The sequence below is a fragment of the Zeus faber genome (genome assembly GCF_960531495.2).
Source record: "Zeus faber genome assembly, chromosome: 2".
Lineage (NCBI taxonomy): Eukaryota > Metazoa > Chordata > Actinopteri > Zeiformes > Zeidae > Zeus > Zeus faber.
The window spans coordinates 44,632,805-44,654,482 of record NC_137189.1 but is presented as its reverse complement, the minus strand read 5'-3'; the positions used below and the strand labels follow the sequence as shown (position 1 = coordinate 44,654,482).

Below are 21,678 nucleotides of genomic sequence, written 5' to 3'. Positions count from 1 at the left end.
GCAATCCAAGGCCTGGCATTGCCCCAAGGTTTCTTCCCATAGCGTCTTCAGGAAAGAACGAATGGAACTTTAAAAAAATATATATATTTTTTTCTTTTTACACCTGAAACCGATATAACCAGGCCCACGTTTCAGCTCTACCGAGAACTTCCTCGTACTGCCGCGCTATAATAAAATGGTAGGATCGTGGTTGTGACCGTGCTCTCCTCCGTGCAGTGACCTGCGCTTTGATGCCGAAGAGCGGCGCGGGCCTCCATGTGGCCAGTTCCTGCTACTGGGACACCACCCTGGACGGTAAACACACCTCCCAGTTCCACCTTTTTCCCCTCCACCCCCAGAGACGGTGTCGGACGTCACCGCGCCTCGTGCTCGCGCTTCGTTTGTTTTGTCTCCGTCCGAAAACAATGTTGCCGATCATTGTGAGGACGTAGAAGTACTGTATTGTATTTCCATTCTGTTTTTATTATTTAAAAAGTGCCATTTTTTTCCTGTGGATGCAATTGATACAGATACATTTTTTTTCAGACTGTGTAGTACTGACTCTTGAGTACTCACTTTTGGGTCTTGCCGATGCAGAATACCGATATGAGCGCTGACATTTTCAGTTTAAATAATTTAAGCATTTAATAAAACAGAATAATTTCGAGAAATAATTTCAGTTCGCATTATTTCGATAATTGTTTTAATTGTCTTTAACACATAGAATTGTTGCTTATTGGTCTGTAGAGCACTAATAGTGATGCAAGACTTGTGAATTAAATACAATTAAAATAAAATAATGGTACTAGCTATTGTGTTGCAAGATCAAAATTGCAAGGCTGCCCCGATTCGTCCGCTCCAGCCAGAATGGCAGCTCCGTGTTCCTCACAACAAACTCAACTCAACAAACTATTTTTCGTCCTGATGAAAGGTTCTACTCTTTTCTTTTTTGAGCTTTGGTCCCTGACTCAGTCACTCAGTAAAGAGTCGTTCAATTTTCCGACTCGTCATTGGTTTGATTTCGGTCGGTGTAACCACTTCCTGAGCGATGAACGAGAGTCAAAAGAGCCGGTTCAGCTCAGAGTTGTCAGTTGAATTCTACCAAGATTGGATGTAATTGCCCGAAAAATTTAAAAAAAAAAAAAAATTGGTGGAATGAAACATGTTAATCAGTCACATTCAATATTATATTATATTTATTATATTTGCCTGGGTCTTTAAATTCTACATGTTATTGAGGTTTTTAGTGATTTGACAGAGCTGTGGGTGTGGTTGGGAAACACGGTTGTAGTTTGTCGTGACCCACAGCGTTTTTCATCCGTTTTTTTTTTTTAATGACTCAACTTTTTCTTTTTTTCCCCTCAGGAAGCTGCTCTGTGAGGTGGGAGGACCGCACCATGTACTGTGTGGTCAACGTGTTCGCTGTGTCCATCGCATAGGGCACGCACACACACACACACACACACACACACACACACACACACACACACACACACACACACACACACACACACACACACACACACACGCGTGCACACACACACGCCAAGAGCCCAAAGAGGCTGCAGTGTGCTCCCTCGGCCTACAGGGGGCCGCCAAGCACCACGGTGCCAAATCTCTCCCTCTTAACGTAACGAGCGCCTTTGGCCTCACGGTCGGGTGTCATGGGGGTCAAGCAGCTTGTGTTTGCGCTTTACCGGTCAGCACCGCGAGGCCCTGCAACCGTTTCCCAAAGAAGACACAGCGAACGCAGGCACAATCTTTTCGCTTCATTTTAGCCGACGTCAATGCCTTTTGTTTTCCATGATGCTGTACACACCGTTCTGCACAACTCCTAGTGAGGCTTTTTTTAATATCCTGCAAGGAAACTTGGCTTCTGTAATTATGTAGTTAGAAAGTTTTTTGGTTTTTTTTGTTTGTTTTTTTGGGCGGGGTGAATAAATGTTGATATTGGGGGAAAAAACGCGGGTGTCGGAGTATTTTGTTTCACAGAGTTCAAGCCTCGTCGATTGTTCAGGCCCTCAGGGTTTCTGCAGGACGTCAAAGATGTGAAATCTAAAATGTGTTTAAGGAAGTCAGTAATGTAAGAGAAAAATGCTTACGATCATTTATTTTGAATGAGGACTAAGGCCTCTGCGTCCAGAGGGTTTTTTTTTAAAACATTGTCTCTGTTTTCCCAGGAAACCCCCAACTTTATGTAAAGAGAAATGTTCTTTCCCTCTACAAAAGGGTTACCCAATCTTTTTCCTGGGAGGGCCACATAACTTTTCCCTTCTCTGATGGGGGCCGGGGTCAGTTTGTAACAGAAAAAGTGTGACGATCGCAGGGGTGCCTAAACGAAAACATTTATTGTTTTCCAGAAAGCCACACATAAGCAAATATTAACCCTTTCCGGGATCTTCACAAAAAAAAGTCAGGAAATAAAAAATGACACTATTAATGAAATAAATAACACTATTTATGAAATAAATAATAACCAAATAACCCTCTCTGGGTTCTTCACAGAAAAAATAAAGTCAGGAAATATATAATAACACTATTTATGAAATAAATAATAACAAAATAACCCTCTCTGGGTTCTTCACAGAAAAAAAGTCCATTGAACATTAACTTTCTGTTGTGCTGTGCACAATCTTAACAGGTAAAAGTTTAGCTTAGTTGTCAGAGCAGAATCTCTTACTCAAATGACTCATATGAGCAGTCTCTCAAAGTTCTTGTGTTCCTTCCTTATAATCCTTTTGTAGGTTCCAGTAGGCTTGTAGACACCGCTGTTTGCAGCTCTCCTCAACTTCCCTGTGAAAACCACAAAGCAAGCAGGCTGAGAAACCGAACTAAGTGATACAGCACCTACACAGCACAATACATTTCACTACCAGGATGGTTGTGGAGATGGATTTTATCCCAGTAGATTTTATTATGATTCAATTTGTTTATACTCAGAATGACTCATTCAAGTCAGAAAAGTGAGCTTCCTATGTATGTTCATCAGTGTGAACTGTGGGCCTGCATCTGGCTGGTGAGAAGTTGAATGTCAGGTTCCATTCTAGTCACAGCCAGTCTCAAACACTGATGCAGATGTTCATCTGTCAATCTTGATCTCATCTGAGTTTTCAGGTGTTTCATGTGTGAAAAGGTTTGCTGGCAGATATACGTGCTGCCAAAAAGTTTAAACATCTTCATTGCATGTTTTTTTTTTTAATATTAGGGTACGTGTCGTTTGGGAGGGCGGCATAGAAGTCAATGAGACTGTTGGGCTTGAATGCTTCTTTCAGGACATCACAGTTCTGTAACTCGGCCAACTCAAACTGATAAGAAGACTGGGCTTCATCGGTGTCGGCAAGAAAGGGGTTCTGGAAAAGACGGATTTCTTTTGCATTAACATGTAGTTGCCGGAATCGCACACCGAACTCCGCCTTCGGCATTTCCAGTGCTTCCACACACTTTTCAGCTGGGAACGGGACCGCTGGGTTCTCTGCAGAGAGGTTTTGGGTAGCAGGGAGATGGATGAAGTTGTGCTTTTTCACTTGTTCCAAAAGCAGCGCAAGTTTCACCTCAAATGCTTTTATGTGAGAATACATGTCACAAATGAGTTTCCCCTGGCCTTGTAGCTGCAAGTTAAGGCTGTTCAGCATTTCTGTCACGTCTGTTAAAAATGCGAGGTGCCATTTCCATTCTGGGTCGATCAGCTCTGGGACCGCTTTGTCTTTTGAATGAAGAAATGCGTTAATTTCGGGTAGCAGCTCGTAAAAACGCCTCAAAACTCTGCCCCGGCTCAACCATCGGACCTCTGTGTAGTACAGCACATGGCCGTGCGCACTCTAGAACTGCCTGTGTTTGAGTCCCTTTGCTCTGATGAAGTTTATGAATGACACCACAACCTTCATGACAGAATCCCACTTCAACACTTGGCAGCACAGTGCTTGCTGGTGAATTAGGCAGTGGACTCGTAGCGGGGCGGTGAGACCCCGTTCTTCCATCTCCCGGTTCATGCTATGTGCATACTTGTCTTTGTGACGGGATTCATAGTGTCGGCGCAGATTGTATTCTTTGAATACCGCCACCGTCTCTTGACAGATGAGACAAACAGCCTTTTCTTTGCATTGAACAAAAAAAATAATCGTTTGACCACTGCAGGTTAAATACACTGCATTCTGAATCAATTTTTCTCTTACCTAACCTTTTTGCCATTATTCCGTTCTATTTGACAGGGGCTAGTCTAGAATTGGCGTGGCCAGACTGAAAAAAAAATCATAATGCGTCTCTGGTATTGTTCAGGGGGCCGAGCCGAATGTGGAGGCGGGCCGTATCCGGCCCGCGGGGCTTAGTTTGGGGACCACTGCTCTACAATGTCAATTCTAACATGGAAGAACCAGATCACACTTGGCCCTGTTTACTTTGTAAGGAGATGAAGAATTACCCCAGGGGAGCCTGGAGGTGCATTGTAAGGGACTGTAATCCACGTCTGCCAGGTCATTTACAAGTTCCTGTGAATTGACTGTTTGAGGTTGGCGTCCAGGGAGACAGTTGAGGGACACGGACTTGTAAATGACTTCTGACCCAAGCCACACCCTCTGTTGTTGTATAAAGCCGTCTTGATCAGGAATAAGATCAGACTGGTCAGAACATTGCTTTGGAGTAGTACTGAACCCTTCTGCTTATTCTGCAGAATAAATAATCTTGAATATTCTCAGTTTTGTTTTCTTGTAGCGGGCAGATTAACCTCACCGATCATTGCAGAAGAATTTCTTCCGCAGTAATGAGACGGCAGCGAGATCTTGGAAACAAACCGTACAGTACACCCTCGGGCAGAGGAAACACCGGCAAAAAAAAAATCTTTTGGAACAACAGGATTTATTCTATGGTATAACATCAAGGAAAACAAAATACTGGAGTACTGCAAAGAACTTTATGGCACCAGTAATTATTTAATTTTGTGTTCTGTAAATACAACTTTGCATATCCATCTACACCTGCTGTTAACGCAGCTGCAATTTCCTCGCGGGGACGATGACGGGTCAGCGATCGGACCCAGAGAAACCTACTCCACTGCACGTTCTGTGAGTTGACTTTATCAGGCCGGATCAGCAGACACGCCGCGATCTGGGCCAAAACAACCAAAAAAACCCCACTTCTCTAACCGCGGGCACGGCCACGCAGAGCAGGTGGGCCGACGAGAAACGTTGAGAAAACGCGGCGACAGAAATGGGAAGGAGGTGTTTTTTCTTTTTTTTTTTTTTATACAGAAATTCAGTATTTGGATGTGGTGGGAAAGGAGAAGCTGGCGGTGTGGTAACCCCCTCCCCGGGGCGGGGGTTGGGCGGGCGGGTTATTTCACGACAACTTTAAGCAAGAAAAAAAGCCAACGTGTCGTAATAAGTTGCGAGCAGAAGCGCAGCATTTCAGTTTCTAACTTGCCAGAGCCCTCAGAACTATTCTTCCATTTTAGAGCTTTTTTTTTTTTCCCCTCCCCGGTCGTGTAAAGCTGTGAACACCACGTCACTTCCTGCCTTGCAGCCAAAACGCTCCCGCGATTCGCTAGATTCAAAAAACCTGTAACAGTTCTGTGGATCTTGATATGTTTGGATGGTTTCAAAAGACAAACAAAAAAACCAGTAGAAAATACAGAACGGAATATAGAATGTAGAACAAAACCTTGTTACGTTACGACCTCACCCTCCACACGCTCCAAAACTTTTTGTAACCTTGCATCTCATGGTGTATTAAGACATTTCATATCATATATGTATAAACATATGTATATGAGTGTGACAAATAAACCTCTTCAATCTTGAATCTATTTTCTGGGGCGTCACAACCCACAAAATAAAAAAAAATAAAAAATATATATATTTATATGTAAAAATGAAAAACAAGAGAAAAAAAAAGAGTGGACAAGCAGATTATATAGTTGTTCTCCAATGTAAACTTAAAGACCGGGCGACTTGGAGTGAATGGGGAGAACAGAGCTCAGCGGTGAGGTTTTCCCGAAGTCAAAATCCTCCATTATCATCCGTGTTGTGAATGGGGGATTTTGATTATGGGCCATGACGTCGTATCCATCCGAGGTAGACTCGCCACGATGGTACGTGCTCCTGTTGAAGCCACAAGTCCGTACGATGTCAACGTTGTTTGAAGAAAAGACATGTTTTTGTTCGCGGCGTCGTGGAGAAGTACGACAGCACGACAGCGACGTCTCTTATTGGTGGAGCTCCTTGTTACCAGGGAAAGGTTTAACGCGCCCATCCACGTCACTGTTGGCGAGTGAGTTATTGCTACCACTGAACTTATTGTGTGTGTATATATATACACACACAACCAAACTACAACTACTATACAACAACAGTATTAACAATATAAACACTATGATAGTGAGAAGAAGAAGCTAAACTATCGCGAGGTTGGAAGTCGTTGGAAAGGCATCATTCACAATAGTTTATGGGATGAGTAGTCAGTATGTATAGTATTGCAACTTTTTTTCAGGCTTCGCAATTTGTTTTTGCTCCGAATAAATTTTGTATTTAATTTCTAAGGTCAAGTTCCGTGGGGAGATCACAGCAGTGCCATTGTTCCGACAGCCTCTTATTCCAAATCCCCAATAGTCTGTGAAATGTCCCATTGGACGTGGATGACACCCTAACCCTAACATTATACCTCAACTTAACCATCTATAAGCTTATACCTCAACTTAACCATCTATAAGCTTATACCTCAACTTAACCATCTATAAGCTTATACCTATACTTAACCATCTCTACCCTTATACCTCAACTTAACCATCTATAAGCTTATACCTCAACTTAACCATCTCTACCCTTATACCTCAACTTAACCATCTATAAGCTTAAACCTCAACTTAACCATCTCTAACCTTATACCTCAACTTAACCATCTATAAGCTTATACCTCAACTTAACCATCTCTACCCTTATACCTCAACTTAACCATCTATAACCTTATACCTCAACTTAACCATCTATAACCTTAAACCTCAACTTAACCATCTCTAACCTTATACCTCAACTTAACCATCTCTAACCTTATACTTCAACTTAACCATCTATAACCTTATACCTCAACTTAACCATCTCTAACCTTATACCTCAACTTAACCATCTCTAACCTTATACTTCAACTTAACCATCTATAACCTTATACCTCAACTTAACCATCTATAACCTTATACCTCAACTTAACCATCTCTAACCTTATACCTCAACTTAACCATCTATAACCTTATACCTCAACTTAACCATCTCTAACCTTATACCTCAACTTAACCATCTCTAACCTTATACTTCAACTTAACCATCTATAACCTTATACCTCAACTTAACCACCTATAACCTTAAACCTCAACTTAACCATCTATAACCTTATACCTCAACTTAACCATCTCTAACCTAATACCTCAACTTAACCATCTCTAACCTTATACCTCAACTTAACCATCTCTAACCTTATACCTCAACTTAACCATCTCTAACCTTATACCTCAACTTAACCATCTCTAACCTTATACCTCAACTTAACCATCTATAAGTTTATAACTTAGAGCAGGTCTCATCTTTACGCAAATGAGCAGCGCCGAGTGCCAGCCAATAGGAGGGCAGATACGCTCTCCAACAAGGACAATTCTTTATTTTAAGGGACGGACGGCAAGATTATTTACGTCATTTTTCCGAGAGGTAACAGCTCCACTATTTATATAAAAAAAACCAAATAGAACACACAGCACCATCCATCAATATAATGTAAATTAAATACGTGACGGGAGAGAGTTTTGAAATGTTTGGCGCGCCCACAACAGTCGGTTGATTTTGAGCCGCCACGCCCACAAACACCCAGGGCCACAGAAGCCCTGTCGAAATAACGACAGAAAAAATAAGCGGGTTTATGCCGACGCGGATCTCCTATCTTTATAATGGCGGAGGCGTTGGGCAGTAGCGGGTGGATGGATGACAAATGCCGGCGGGTTGGAGGCGCCGGCAGTGGAAACGCTAAACTTCATTTACACAATTCTACTCTGAGGGACTGATCTCGTTGACATGTTCAGACCAGCGCGATGAGTCTATTTTGAGATCCAGTTTTGGAAATTTAGAGAAAAGGGATTAAAAAAAAAAAAAAAAAGCAAAAATAAAAAAATGTTAAAAAAAAAATTCCGAAAATGATTCGTCCGCCCCGCGTGACCCCGCACGACCCCGCACGACCCCGCACGACCCCGCACGACCCCGCCCTCTCGCCGTGGAGGAGGCCTCCACGTCGCTGAGCCCGAAGCGGCTCAATGGACGCCTCTCAGAAGTTTTCCTTGTTGAAGATGAACTCCACTCCGCCCTCGGAGTGCGACAGGCACTGCTTCTCCAGGGCGTCGCCCAGTGCGGTGGGGCCGCACAGGAACACGCCCACCTTGGTCCTGGGGAAACAGCGTTAAAAAAACAGTTATATTCGTCGTTTAATAAAAGTGTATTTATTGCGAGTTTGTTGCTTAGGTTTTCCCCTTGGTTCGGTTGTGACAGAACAGATTCACCTGGATTGGTAAAATTAAGTAAAGTGAAGTAAAAAAAAAAAAAAAAAAAAAAGTATTACAATTAAGTACAAATTACTTTAATATCGTTTAAATTAAAATGATATTAAACAAAATCGATTCTTCAAATGTTCTACTGTCATATTTATATTTGATTGTGTAACATTTTTCAGGTCTAAACTATTTGTGTTCATGTATATTTCAATATATGCCAAATTTTATAGTTTATTGCGTAAAGGTACATTTTGCGGGTTTATATTGCTTAACTGTTTGTATAAATATTTGCGCGCGCGCGCACGCACGCACGCACACACACGCGCACACACACACACACACACACACACACACACACACACACACACACACACACACACACACACACACACACACACACACACACACACACACACACACACACACACACACACACACACACACACACGCACACACGCACACACACACGCACACACACTAGGGTTACCATCATGGTTACCATCAAAAGTCATTTTAATAATGAACCTGTTACGTCATGTTTCTCGAAGTACCACCCTCATTGTGAGCGTGACTCCACATCTTTGGCTTCAGTGATGATATCTAAAGCCTTTACCCCGGGTGTTTGGTGCCGATGGTGGCGAACTCGTTGTCCCAGTTGGGTTTGCCGTACAGCGTCTTCTGCTTGAGCCCCGTGATGGGGTCGTTCTCCGCGTCGTGGTGAACCCGGAAGTGGGCGGCCTGGGAAGAGGAGCGAGAGAGGGAGAGAGGGAGGGAGAGAGAGAGGGAGAGAGAGATGGGTGGAACGGAAATGCCAGCACCTCACGTACATTGCGTGTCAGGTTTGGTCATTTTTGGGGGGTGATCTTCTTTCCTCCCGGTACCTCGGTCTCCTTCCAGCGGGTGAGGTAGATGTTGTAGCTGAGGAAGTCCACCATGCCCTTCTCCGACATCTGGCCCTCCAGGGACTGCAGCAGGTCGGCGAACCACTCGAAGGCCTGCGTCTCCGGGCACAGCCAGTAGAAGTAGATCTGCGAAAACGGCATTGTTTTTAAAGACGGCGTCCGGGGAGAGGAGACGCCGGAGGTGGGGAGGCTGCCGGCCGAAATGAAGACGTAGGCGCGATGAATAGTCAGAGACGAAGAGTCCGAGGCCAATCAAATAACTTCTCAATGTCACGACTGCATACAAATGTATAATATATATAATAATTAATTATAATAATGCGATAATACTATATGTAATAGTTAAAAAAAAAAAAACATTTGCATGTTTATTGCCATTTTGTTTACTGTTTGGATTTAGGTTTATATTTCTATTGGTTTCTGTCCTTTTGAGACAGAGTGGGTTTTTTTCCATTGGATTTATTGTACGTTACCATTTTTTTCCTCATCTTAGGTTCAGCTTCGTGGATCACTGCTAACTTTATTTCTTTAGTTATTGTATATGCCCAGTTCATTTTTCCAGTAAGTTCTTTTCTGGGCAACTTATATTTTTTATTATTTATTTCGTTATTTATTTGTTTGTTTATTTGTTTGTTTATTTTTGAATATATTTAATTGTTTTTCTGTTGTTTTATAAGTCATATATTTTGTTGTTTATCATTAGGTTTAATGTATATTGTCATATTTTATTGTGTACAGTCATTTGTTTTTTTATTCCATTGGTTTCTTATTGTTATTATTTTTGGCGAATTTTGTCTTATAAGCTGTTGCTGATATTGCAATTTCCCTATTGGATGAATAAAGTATCTATCTATTTATTTATCTATCTATTTATCTATCTATCTATCTATGGAAAGTAGATATTGTCACATTATTGCATGTGTATCAGATCAGATTTGGACACAGTCCCTCGTCCGTGGAGTCAAGTTGTCTGTGCCTCACGCCAGGCGGACCTCACCTTTTTGGTGAAGACTTCCTGGTTCTTCTGGACGTGTTTGTACCACACCGACTTGAGGATGGAGGCGAAGGGGGTCACCCCGATTCCAGCGCCCACCAGCATGACCACCTCGTAGCGGAACACGTCCTCGCTGGCCGTGCCGAACGGACCGTCTATGGCCACCCTGGAACGGACGCAAATACGAAATTTTATTATTATTTTTTTATTCATTGATTTGTCAAGGACAATGCAAAAAACAATGTAAAAAGTTACAAGGACATAAAACTGACTGCACATCGGATTTCTAGCCGAAGCTAATCGGCGACCCCTCTCCCTGGCTTGGCTTTTCTATTTAAAAAAATGGTCATTACGCTTGAGACGCTTGTCCTGAGAGATTCGTACAGTTCGAATCAAATGAAGAGCCGAGCAATTATCTCTATACATATATGACATGCTGTGTCATATATATGACATCAATATAAGCTGATCAGGCGGTAATTAAAGAGTCTGTCAGGTTATTTGGCTTATTTCTAATGCTTATTCATAAAGTTTATTGTACTTTTTTGTACTTATCCTTATTTTTTTAGGATATGTTTGTTGTTTATCATTAGTGTTTATTGCCATATTTTATTGTACACAGTTAACTGTTTTATAGTACATTTTCAAATTTTCCAATACATTGGCATTTTCTTTGTTTCTTTATGTTTGTATTCTACTGCATCATCATCATCATCATCATCATCATCATCATCATCAATGCCTATTTTAATGTGAGCTGTTGCAATGCTCTAAATTTCCCTGCGGGGACGAATGAGGTATCTACCCAACCACTCCTCCATCTTGTCAAAAGAAAGACGCGACACAATATCAAATCTTTTGGCCCTTAACGCCTGTGACGCGGGCGGTGCGGTACGCAGCGTACTTGGGCAGCTTCCAGGCCTCCTGGGTCTCGTTCCTGTCGCCGCCGCAGACCTCGTACAGCCCCTGCGTCCAGTCGCCCACGATGCGGATGTGGGCGCTGAAGTGGTCCTCCTCGGGGGCCGAGGTCAGCGTGAAGGGGTGCCACTCCAGCCGCGAGACGCAGGGACACTTGATGAAGACGTACTGTCCCACCTCCATGCGGAAGCCCTTCATCTTCATCTGCAGCTCCAGCGTCTTCGAGGGGTGCATCACCACCTGGAAGAGGACGGAACAAGGGAACAACATAAATACACGCAAATAGGTCTGAGAAATAGTGTTTTTGTGCAATCACGAGTGACGCCGGATGTGTATCGCCATCACCAGTCATTATGCATATATTAAACTAATCTGCCGATTTATTTTTATGATCCGATTAATCCAGGGCAGATCATTTAGGGCATAATATTATCAGGTAAAAAGGTCCAAAAATAAACTCGAAACCTTTTCAAAAACATAGGAAATAAAATCAAACTAATATCTCATAATTATGAATTACTAACTCAAAATGATGAGTTACTTAGTCAAGATTTTAACTTTGTACAATCATAACTGTTTACATAAACTTAACAAGTCGAGCCTAGTTTTCTCATGAGTAGGAAGTCAGATTTTACATACTTTATGACTTAGTATCTCATAAGTATGACTTCATTTTAATACACTAACGTCATCATTTTGAGATACTTATGACTTACTGACTGAAGTCAAAGTTATGACATCTGATAATTACGCGATGCTGTGAGATCCTAAGTAAAAGTTTTGACTTAGTACCCTAGAATTATGACTTAGTATCGCATCAATTTGGCTTACTAAGTCAAAATGATGAGATACTCAGTCGTAATCAATAATTATTTTTACGTTTTCTAGATTTTTTTTTGTCCCTGGCGGAAATGGGCTTCCGTACATTTACTCACCCGAGTACTTAATTTGATTAAATAACTGCTGATTAAATACTGGCAACCGCTCTTTCAAAACCCCTTACACCCTAGAAAAGCTGCTGTGATCCAGCGGCATTCCAATTTCCAAATACATAATACATTTATGTTTTTTGAACTACTTTTAACTTTCAGCTTTCACTCCAAATATTTATCGACCGTTTTTCCTTTGATGGCTCATCCATGCACACCTTGGTGATGACCACTTTCTGGCTGGCCCGGTAGAGGCGGACCACCCTCTCGCACACGTACAGGATCATCGGACCCACCACCCACTTCCACGTCTGGAGGGAGAAAGAGGCGGCGCGGTTCAGTTAGATCAGTGAGACCAAAAACCCATATGGGACTTATGGGATTTCAACGCTGCAGGAGCAGAATGGCAGACGACTTATTAACAGCAGATGTAGACTCACGTGCAGAAAAGAAAACAGCTGATAACTACTGGTGCAAGAAGTTAGTATTAGGGAATCATTCCTACAATACAGTGACTCCAGCCCCTGTGATGTACTGTATTATTGTATATTTTGAGAAAGATGTCATTCCAAACCTATGTTACCAGAACTCGAATGCAAAGTTGTTCGCCCTCTACCCTGAAGACATCATGAGAGGCATGCGGGAATAACTCAAAATAACAATGAGATGTTTGTAAGTACAGCTTAAGCAAATTGCCTTGTATCCCAACTATTTTCACTCAACCTCAGTTCAAAATAAGTGATGAATAAGTTTTATGTGTTTTTTAAACTTGTCAATTGATCATTTATTATATGACTTTACTTAAAATATTTCACATCAAGTATTTGATTAATTTCAATTCATTAATTGTAATTAAATTAAAGGGGATTTTAATTATTTTTTATTCTTTCTTTTGTAAAGAAATTGCAGTTATAAAATATAAATTAACTGCATTTATATGGTCGTTGCTATTCAAAAGCTGCCTTTGCCGCTTGTCTTGTCTATTACGTTGTCAAATCTAGTAGAATAAAACTATCAACAGCAACCGATGATACATCACAGCGAAGAAGTCGGCCGTTGAATTTACTGAGCTTGTTAAAATAAAGAAAAGCTAAAATCTTCAACTTGTAACTTAAATAACCAGAAGGAACTACAGCTGTCCGGCTCACCATCGGTGGGTTTCCGGCAAATTCGGGGGCGGGGCAGTTGGTTCCGTTCTTCCCCCAGATTTCAAAGCGGTCGGCGCACTCCAGGGGGTTGTGCGCCCTCAGGCTGGCCAGCGTCTGCCCTCGTACGATCCTCCTGCGATCAGACACAGGGAAATATGTTCCGATTGTGATTTATTGAACTGAACGACAATCGCATTGAATTGAATAATTAAATGGAGAGAAGACCGAGGTATATGACTTGAAGTGTAATGAGCCCAACCAGGGATGGATTTATACTTTAAACTGATTCAAACAGGGAGGGGACAACAGGTGGAAATAGGGCGTAGGTACAACAAGCCGCCTGAGCGTTTATTCTTGGTTTTTTTTTAACTCGTTGCAATTCCGATTGAACGAGTTTTAAATGTATACGTTGATATAAAAAAAGGACACGATGATGTCAAAGAAATGTTTTAACCCCTTCCCATTGCTTTCAATGCAGAATCGTGTGATATCAAGATTCTTTATTGTCGATATTAATCATTTGTATTGTTTATATCAACAATACAAATTATTGATATCAACAATTTGAATTGTTGATGTCAGAAAGGTAATTTATGATATCATATTTATGATATCAAAAGATGCAATATAATTTTGATATCAAGAAGTATTTCTGATAGAAGAAGTATTTCTGATATTCTGATATCAACAGTAAAAACATTTGATATCAATTCCAAAAATGGACATTTTTGATACCAACAACACACATCCTTGACATCCCAACTGCGATTCTGCATTAAAAGCGATGGGAAGCGCTTTGAACTTGCTGACTGAATGCCATTTCCTGATATCAAAAACAAGTTTTCTTGGTATTAACGACAGAAATGTTCACGAATCACCAAACTCTGTTTTTTTTTTTATCAAAGTGGATATTTACAACTACCTCCATCAGAATTGCAATTCTATACTATAAATATAACACTATATAACACTATAAAATCAATATTTTCCGTGTCAATCTTTGATTCAGTAGCTGCTGCAGAACGTGCAGCCAGTCGGTCTTGTTCTCAAAAGGCAGATAATGAGCGGCTGGTTGTACACTCAGGAGGTTTTGTCGCTAACGTTGTGTTATATAATGCATATAACATTTTCACTCCTTCACTGCTGAGGAACCTGTTTATAAAATAAAACTCTAAAGCAAAGACGGAGACGACGACGTAGACGAAATTCCTGCTGGGTCGTTAACAGGAGGCGGCATTTTTTTGTTTTTTTTAACGCCAAATCTTGCCGACACGCCCTCTAACGGCAGATTAAAAACCCCACGACTTTGCGGCGCTCTGCCCGATCACAAGCACGTACCCGAAGCCGTGGAAGACCAGGCCGATGAAGAAGATGACGAACAGGTGGTGCGTGTACCAGAAGACCTCGAAGTAGGACCTGCGGATCACCTCCATGGACGAGGTGATGATCAGGATGAGGGCCAGGGTGATGGCCACGCCCGTCAGGCCGGCGATGGTGGTGAACATCACAATAGTGGGGTTCTGCGGCAAGGACGAGGGCGGGAAAAAAAGGGATCGGAGCCTTTTAAGGGATAAATGGATGGTTTGATGTGTTTGTAAGGGCAGATAGTAAGTCATGGAGAAATCGTTCCTTGGTGACAATATGTTACGGCAACGTTGTACACATTTGCCAACTTCCCCCCCAGCAAATTGTCACTTTCTCAGCAGTTCCCCTCACAGTCAGAATTCAAAATTCAAGAGGTTTATTTGTCACATACATATACATACTTTCATACATACAGTATAAGCAGTGAAATGTCTTTGCAACGCACCCGGAGATTATGCACAATAGTTACTAAGCCCAACATAATAGCGAACCTAATTCCTACCTAGCAACTAGCCGAAACTAAATGATTCCTAAAACGTAATGCAGTGAATAGAATAATATAAAATAAAATAAGACTCAAAAAGATAATACAAAGTGGGGGTACATAATAGAAGGGAATAGGACGAAGGGCAGCAGGGTGGTGTTCCTGTTCAGCTGAGCGTCCATGAACCACTCGAAGTTGAGTTATGTATATGGGATAGGCTATTTTTATATATAGATATGCGCTGTATGTGCAGGAATGTAGTAGGATACACAACGGCACGGCCACAGAAGGGTGCCATGCACCATCAGGGCGAGCGCGGCGCCGTCTTTTGTCAAAGAATACGTCCGATAGCGTTCGATAACGTCCGTATGAGCGCCGCGGATGCCGGCATTTCTAACACCTCGTCAACTCCCGACGACTCGACACGACAGGGGACTTACGGTCTGGTCGGTCCGTATTGGGTTGAGGTAGGAGGCGTTGTCCCCATTACCGATCTGAGACAGGACGAAGGGCAGCAGGGTGGTGTTCCTGTTCAGCTGAGCGTCCATGAACCACTCGAAGTTGAACAGGTGAGCCAGGATGTGGACGGCTGCTCATCAGAATGATGACAAAAGGGATCAAGTCAAGTCAAGTCGAGTCAAGTTACGTTACACTTTATTTATAAAGCGCATTTCATACCAGGGTAACACAATGCGCTTTACAAAGAAATACAAAAAAGAAAGAGAGTACATAGTTGCCAGATGGTCATTGCAAAGAATGCCCCTGAAACAAGAGCAACGACAAAAGCAGCAGCAACAACAACAATAAAAGCAACTCCAACCACAGCAGCTGCAACAGAAAACAACAACAACAGCAGCAACAACAGCAGCATCAGCCACAGAAACAACAGCAGCAGCATCATCAACAGCAGAAGCAGCAACAACAACAACAAAACAACAGCAAAAACAACAACAGCAACGCACACGCAAAGACATCTACGGAACCGGAAGTGGTAGCTCTCACCGGAACCGGAAAAGTCACTCAGCTTAGAGACGTTAGAGGTGGTAAAGTTGAGGTATAAGGTTAGAGATGTTTAAATTAAATTACCAGACGACAAGACACTGACGAAGGAGAGGTTTCGCTATTTCCTTTTATCCCGGGCCTCGTCAAAATGTCGCTTCCCATTGATCATAGCTGTTCATAGCACGGCCACGCTGAGCGCCTTATTATTGAGAAACGTAGCAGTTTCCTGCCTCTCGTTGTGCCTCGTGGCAAAACTGTGCATTTGATCAGGTTTTTCGAGGTTTTATCGACTCTTCTGCGTCCAAAACGTCCAATCCACAGCGTCCGTTGAATTGCGGAAACAATCGCAGATCGTTTTATCGTTAATACCGTGTTTCTGAAAGGAGGTGATCGGGTTTAAATTCACGAAATTCATACGTTCAGGCTAGCCGAGCAATAACCACACAGAATAACGCATTATGGGATACCTTGCATTTTGTCTCATAAATTTGACATCTAAAAAAAAAAAAAAAAAAAAAAAAAAAAAAAGGAAGTCATTGATCCTAAAATCGACGTAAATGACACAGTTCCACTCACACGCACACTAACTGGAAGTAAAACGTATACCTCCGTCACCTCGTTCAGTCTGACTTACACACCCGCAAAACCTGACACAACCTTCATGTTGATATTCGGTAAAGTCGCACACTCCATTCGCTACTGGAACTTTCGTACATATTCTCGGTGCCAACGACCGAGGCGACCGATCGTCAAAAACCTGACCCGTGTGGAAGGCGATCATGTAGGCCACCAGCTTGTGGAAGGTGATGTTCCTGTCCAGCTGGCGGGCGGCCGTCCGGCTGCAACACTGGACACAGGAGAAGGAGACGCAGGGAGGGGGGGGGGGGGGGGGGGGGGTTAGGATGCGGATTTAGAAGGGAGGGAATGAGAGGAGGAGGACGGAGGAGGAGGAGGGAGCGTTGGGAGGTACCTGGATGGAGCCGCGCACGAAGGACAGGAGGTTCCGGCACACCGGGAGCAGGATCAGCATGCAGTTGAAGTTGAGGCAGGCGGCCGGAGCTCTGGCCCAGGGGAGAGCTTGCTGGGGGGGGGGGGACGGAGACGGGGTGAGGCGGGCACGGGTGGAGGGTTTGACACCGCACATCGTCACTTCACGGACTTTCGCGGCGTATTTCGCACACGCAGATGCAAAATCGGCGGCGGCTGGAGCCCACAGGGGGGGCCTCGGTTTTTAGGTTTTTCCCCCCCGCGGCGGCGCGCACGCCCACCCGGCCAGCTGGGCCTGGAAAGCTGAACTGAAACCTCGTCACGTTGGCCCTGATTTAGAAACACGCCTCCAAAGATAAGAGGGTTAACGCTTCCCAGAAGTAGTGGGTGTGTTTTCTGTTTCTTATTTTGGCAGAACAACTTCCTGTTGGCCCCGGTTAGAGGTGAAGCGGGTCCAATTCCACGACCCGCGACAACTCCACGGACAAACAAGGTGTCATCGGGTGGGACGAGGCCTTGGACAAATAGTGGAGTACTTCAGAAATCCACATCTTTTAGTTTTGGTTGCAATCCAACTCATCTGAAATAGACCATGAAAACAGAACCCATCTAGACCAAAAAAGACAGACCGCTAATAAATGCATCAAAGAGGTCAATGTAGCCTAACTTTTAAATAGATTCAATCACATTTGATTTAAGGAGGAAAAAATAAAAAAAATAAAAATGAAAGTTTGGATAACCCCTGATCTCATTTCCTGATCTCAGATTATCTGCAAAGTGATTATCTGCAAAGCTTATTCTGCCACGGGGGCCCGGCTGTGCAGAGGTTCGGACCTGGACCTGGGTTGACTCGTCATGGACTTGACCCCCAAAAAGACTCTCACCGGACCGTCTTGACTTCAACCCTAGAAGCCGGGACCGATTGGAGGGACGGTCTCCGGGGAATGTTTCAAAGATTGGGTGATGGGAAAAGAATCGAAAGTTTCAAACCGCGAGATTTTGTTTCTATAAAGGGGCAAGAAAGTGGTTCCTTTTTTCTTTTTTCGGTGCAATCCTAAAAACGTCAGTGTCGCGGGGCTCGTGTCACTCATCTGGGAACGAACAGACCTCACTTGAATTCCGATGCTGATTCTAACTGTTCTTCGAGGTTTCAGCGAGGGCTGAGGTGAGGCCGACTTACCCCGAGTAGGACCCTTGTGTAGATCCATCTGTCGGTCAGGAAGGCCATGTAGAAATGGACAAATAAGAAGGCATTGATGCCCAGCCACACCAGCTAAAAGAAGAACAACACACACACACACACACGGTCCAAATCAGCCTTCCTCCATGAAGTAAGGGAGAAGACACACTGTATGAATGCATTTGTAATTGCATATATATATACACACACACACACACACACACACACACACACACACACAGCGTTCCAAATTATTATGTAAATTGGATTTAAGTGTCATAAACATTACATTTTTTGTTTTTCGATTAAACTCATGGATGGTGTTGTGTCTCAGGGCTCTTTGGATCACTGAAATCAATCTCAGACACCTGTGATAATTAGTTTGCCAGTTGAGCCCAATCAAAGGAAAACTACTTAAGAAGGACGTTCCACATGATTAAGCAGCCACAGGTTTCAAGCAACATGGGAAAGAAAAAGGATCTCTCTGATGCCGAAAAGCCTCAAATAGTGCAACGCCTTGGACAAGGTATGAAAACATTAGATATTTCACAAAACCTTAAGCGTGATCATCGTACCGTGAAGAGATTTGTGGCTGATTCAGATCACAGACGGGTTGGTGCAGATAAAGGCAGAATGAGGAAGGTTTCTGCCGGACAAATTCATGGGATTAAGAGAGCAGCTGCTAAAATGCTGTTACAAAGCAGCAAACAGGTATTTGAAGCTGCTGGTGCCTCTGGAGTCCCACCAACCTCAAGGTGTAGGATCCTCCAGAGGCTTGCAGTTGTGCATAAACCTACTATTGGGCCCCCACCTAACCAACACTCACAAGCAGAAACGGTTGCAGGGGGCCCAGAAATACATGAAGACTCATTTTCAAACAGTCTTGTTGACTGATGAGTGCCGTGCAACCCTGGATGGTGCAGATGGATGGAGTAGTGGATGGTTGGTGCATGGCCACCATGTCCCAAGAAGGCTGCCACGTCAGCAAGGAGGTGGTAGAGTCATGTTTTGGGCCGGAATCATGGGGAGAGAGCTGGGAGGCCCCTTTAGGGTCCCTGAAGGTGTGAAAATGACCTCGGTAAAGTATATAGAGTTTGACTGAGCACTTTCTTCCACGGTACAAAAAGAAGAACCGTGCCTTCCGTAGCAAAACCATCTTCATGCCTGACAACGCACCATCTCATGCTGTAAAGAATACCTCTGTCATTGGCTGCTATGGGCATAAAAGGAGAGAAACTCATGGTGTGGCCCCCATCCTCCCCTGACCTCCACCCTATTGAGAACCTTTAGAGCATCCTCCAGCAAAAGATCTGAGGGTGGAGGCAGTTGGCATCAAAACAGCAGCTCTGGGAGGCTGTTCTGACAAACTACAAAGAAATTCAAGCAGAAACTCCAAAAACTCACAAGTTCAATGGAGGTAAGAACTGTGAAGGTGATATCACAGAAGGCTCCTATGTTCACATGTAACTTGACCTGTTAAGATGTTTTTGATTGAAATAGCTTTTGAATTCAGTAAATGACTCCTAATGCTGCACATTCAACAAATGACCGTTTTCAGTTCTTTACAACCTATAACATGTTTTGAAACTCTGTTGTGCATCATCATTTGGAACAGGGAATTTTTAGTTTTGTTTTTGGAAAAAAAATACTGTTATTGGGAGGTTTGTTCAATAACATTGGAATTATACCCCAACAGTTGATGACTTAAATTATACTGACTGTCATTTGCATCGACTATTTAGGAAAATTAGAGAAAAATATAATTTGCATAATTTGGAATGCGGTAATATATATTATTTACATTTTTAATCTATTTGTATATTTCTATTCCATTGAAGTCGACGCTATTGCTCCTACTTTACCTGTATTGCAATAACAATCACACGTTCATCCTTTTGAACAAATGTTTTCAAATAGTATAAATAATAAAATGCATAATTATAAAACACAATTCAAACATTATACATCACTCCACGCATTAATTCTTTGTATGTGAAAATATTATGAGCGACGAACCCAATTCATACTCAAACACTATTTGCTGACGGATGGGAATGGTTCTAAATAATCACAAATTTTGAAAATTTATTTGAGCCTATTTATTTTTTTTGTGTCACGGTATTACTTAGAAAAAATGGAAAAACCTCACAGCAAAAACCCTAAACATGTCAAATCACAGCCATTTCACCTCGTATACTCACAATGACAAAGATGGATAATCCCTCGTTGGCGGCAAAGTTGCCCATGTTGACAAGCCCTGGTGGAGAAGTGTGTGTGTGTGTGTGCTCTGCTGCTCGCTGCTAATAAAGGAGGAAGCGGGGAGGGAGAAACAAAGGGCTGAAGACGGAACGTGAGGCCGGCAGCGAGTAATTACTCAACGTATAACCTTTACAAAGAAACAAACAAGGAAGTGGCTCTTGGCACGTTTCATCGCTTTGACCGGGAACCTGACCCCGGGGCCCCAGGTGACATCCTCCCCATCGATCTTCCCGGCAGGAAGGGAATTTTTTTTATTTTTTTTTATTGACTGGACTATTTGTTTACCAACCTGCGTGACCGAGGGCTCCGGGTCGACCTATTCCGGATGCCAGACACTAATAAAAACACACTTGGATTTAATTGAAGTGGTTGCATCAGGTATTTTACATTTAATTCCTCTGGTTAAGGCACGACAGCTCGTGAGAAGGGGTCTGGTTGACGACTAAACTCGAACCACCCTTTTCAGTTTGTTTTTTCCAGGCGCAGAAGAAGGGAACAGTGACACCAGCGAAAACACAAAAAAACCCATTCAAACAATAAAAATATGAACATTGTGCATCTGCGTGTTATTCTTATTTTCAGAGCTCCAGAGATACAAACTAAAAAAAAAGGCAAGATAAAAAGCCCCTTGTTTTATTCCGGTTTTCATTTAGAGGAAGTTGGTGGTGAGATGCAGAGGAAGAAAAGATTTCCAACGATGAAGTAAAACATGACATTGGTTGCCACATGTAGACTCTGCCTTTCGCTCTGAAAGGGATCAAAACCACAACCGATTGATTTTGCATGAAGTTCAAGAGGTTTGTTCGTACATATATCCAGTGAAATGTCTTTGCAATGCACTTGGAGATTATGCACAATAGCTACTAAACCCAACATAATAGCTAACCTAATTCCTACCTAGCAACTAACTGAAACTGATTCCTAAAACGTAATGCAGCCAGTGAATGGAATAATATGAATAAAAGATAATAAGTGAGTGTACAAAATAGAAGTGAAGGGAATAGAGGCTATTTGTA

General features: G+C 42.7%; 2 protein-coding genes across 2 annotated transcripts in view; one reads left to right on the top strand and one right to left on the bottom strand.

Annotated features, from left to right (window-relative positions):
* LOC307244495 (dynein light chain Tctex-type 3-like) overlaps nt 1-1,928 on the top strand; it is a 4,235-nt gene extending 2,307 nt beyond the window's left edge. The window contains exons 4-5 of the mRNA XM_080019685.1: nt 217-294; nt 1,345-1,928. Coding sequence (XP_079875811.1) covers nt 217-294; nt 1,345-1,418 — 152 coding nt within the window. The 3' untranslated portion in view covers nt 1,419-1,928. The remainder of the gene's footprint in view (nt 1-216; nt 295-1,344) is intronic.
* A 6,343-nt stretch (nt 1,929-8,271) lies between these two features.
* Nucleotides 8,272-20,649, bottom strand: cybb (cytochrome b-245, beta polypeptide (chronic granulomatous disease); the record flags this gene model as incomplete). Its single annotated transcript, XM_079996547.1, has 13 exons — nt 8,272-8,389; nt 9,108-9,232; nt 9,376-9,522; nt 10,394-10,556; nt 11,295-11,548; nt 12,456-12,548; nt 13,386-13,518; nt 14,724-14,905; nt 15,675-15,823; nt 16,999-17,083; nt 17,207-17,317; nt 18,404-18,496; nt 20,605-20,649. 13 exons carry the CDS (start codon nt 20,647-20,649, stop codon nt 8,272-8,274), a joined length of 1,698 nt encoding a protein of 565 aa, XP_079852673.1.
* Nucleotides 20,650-21,678: the final 1,029 nt, after the last annotated feature.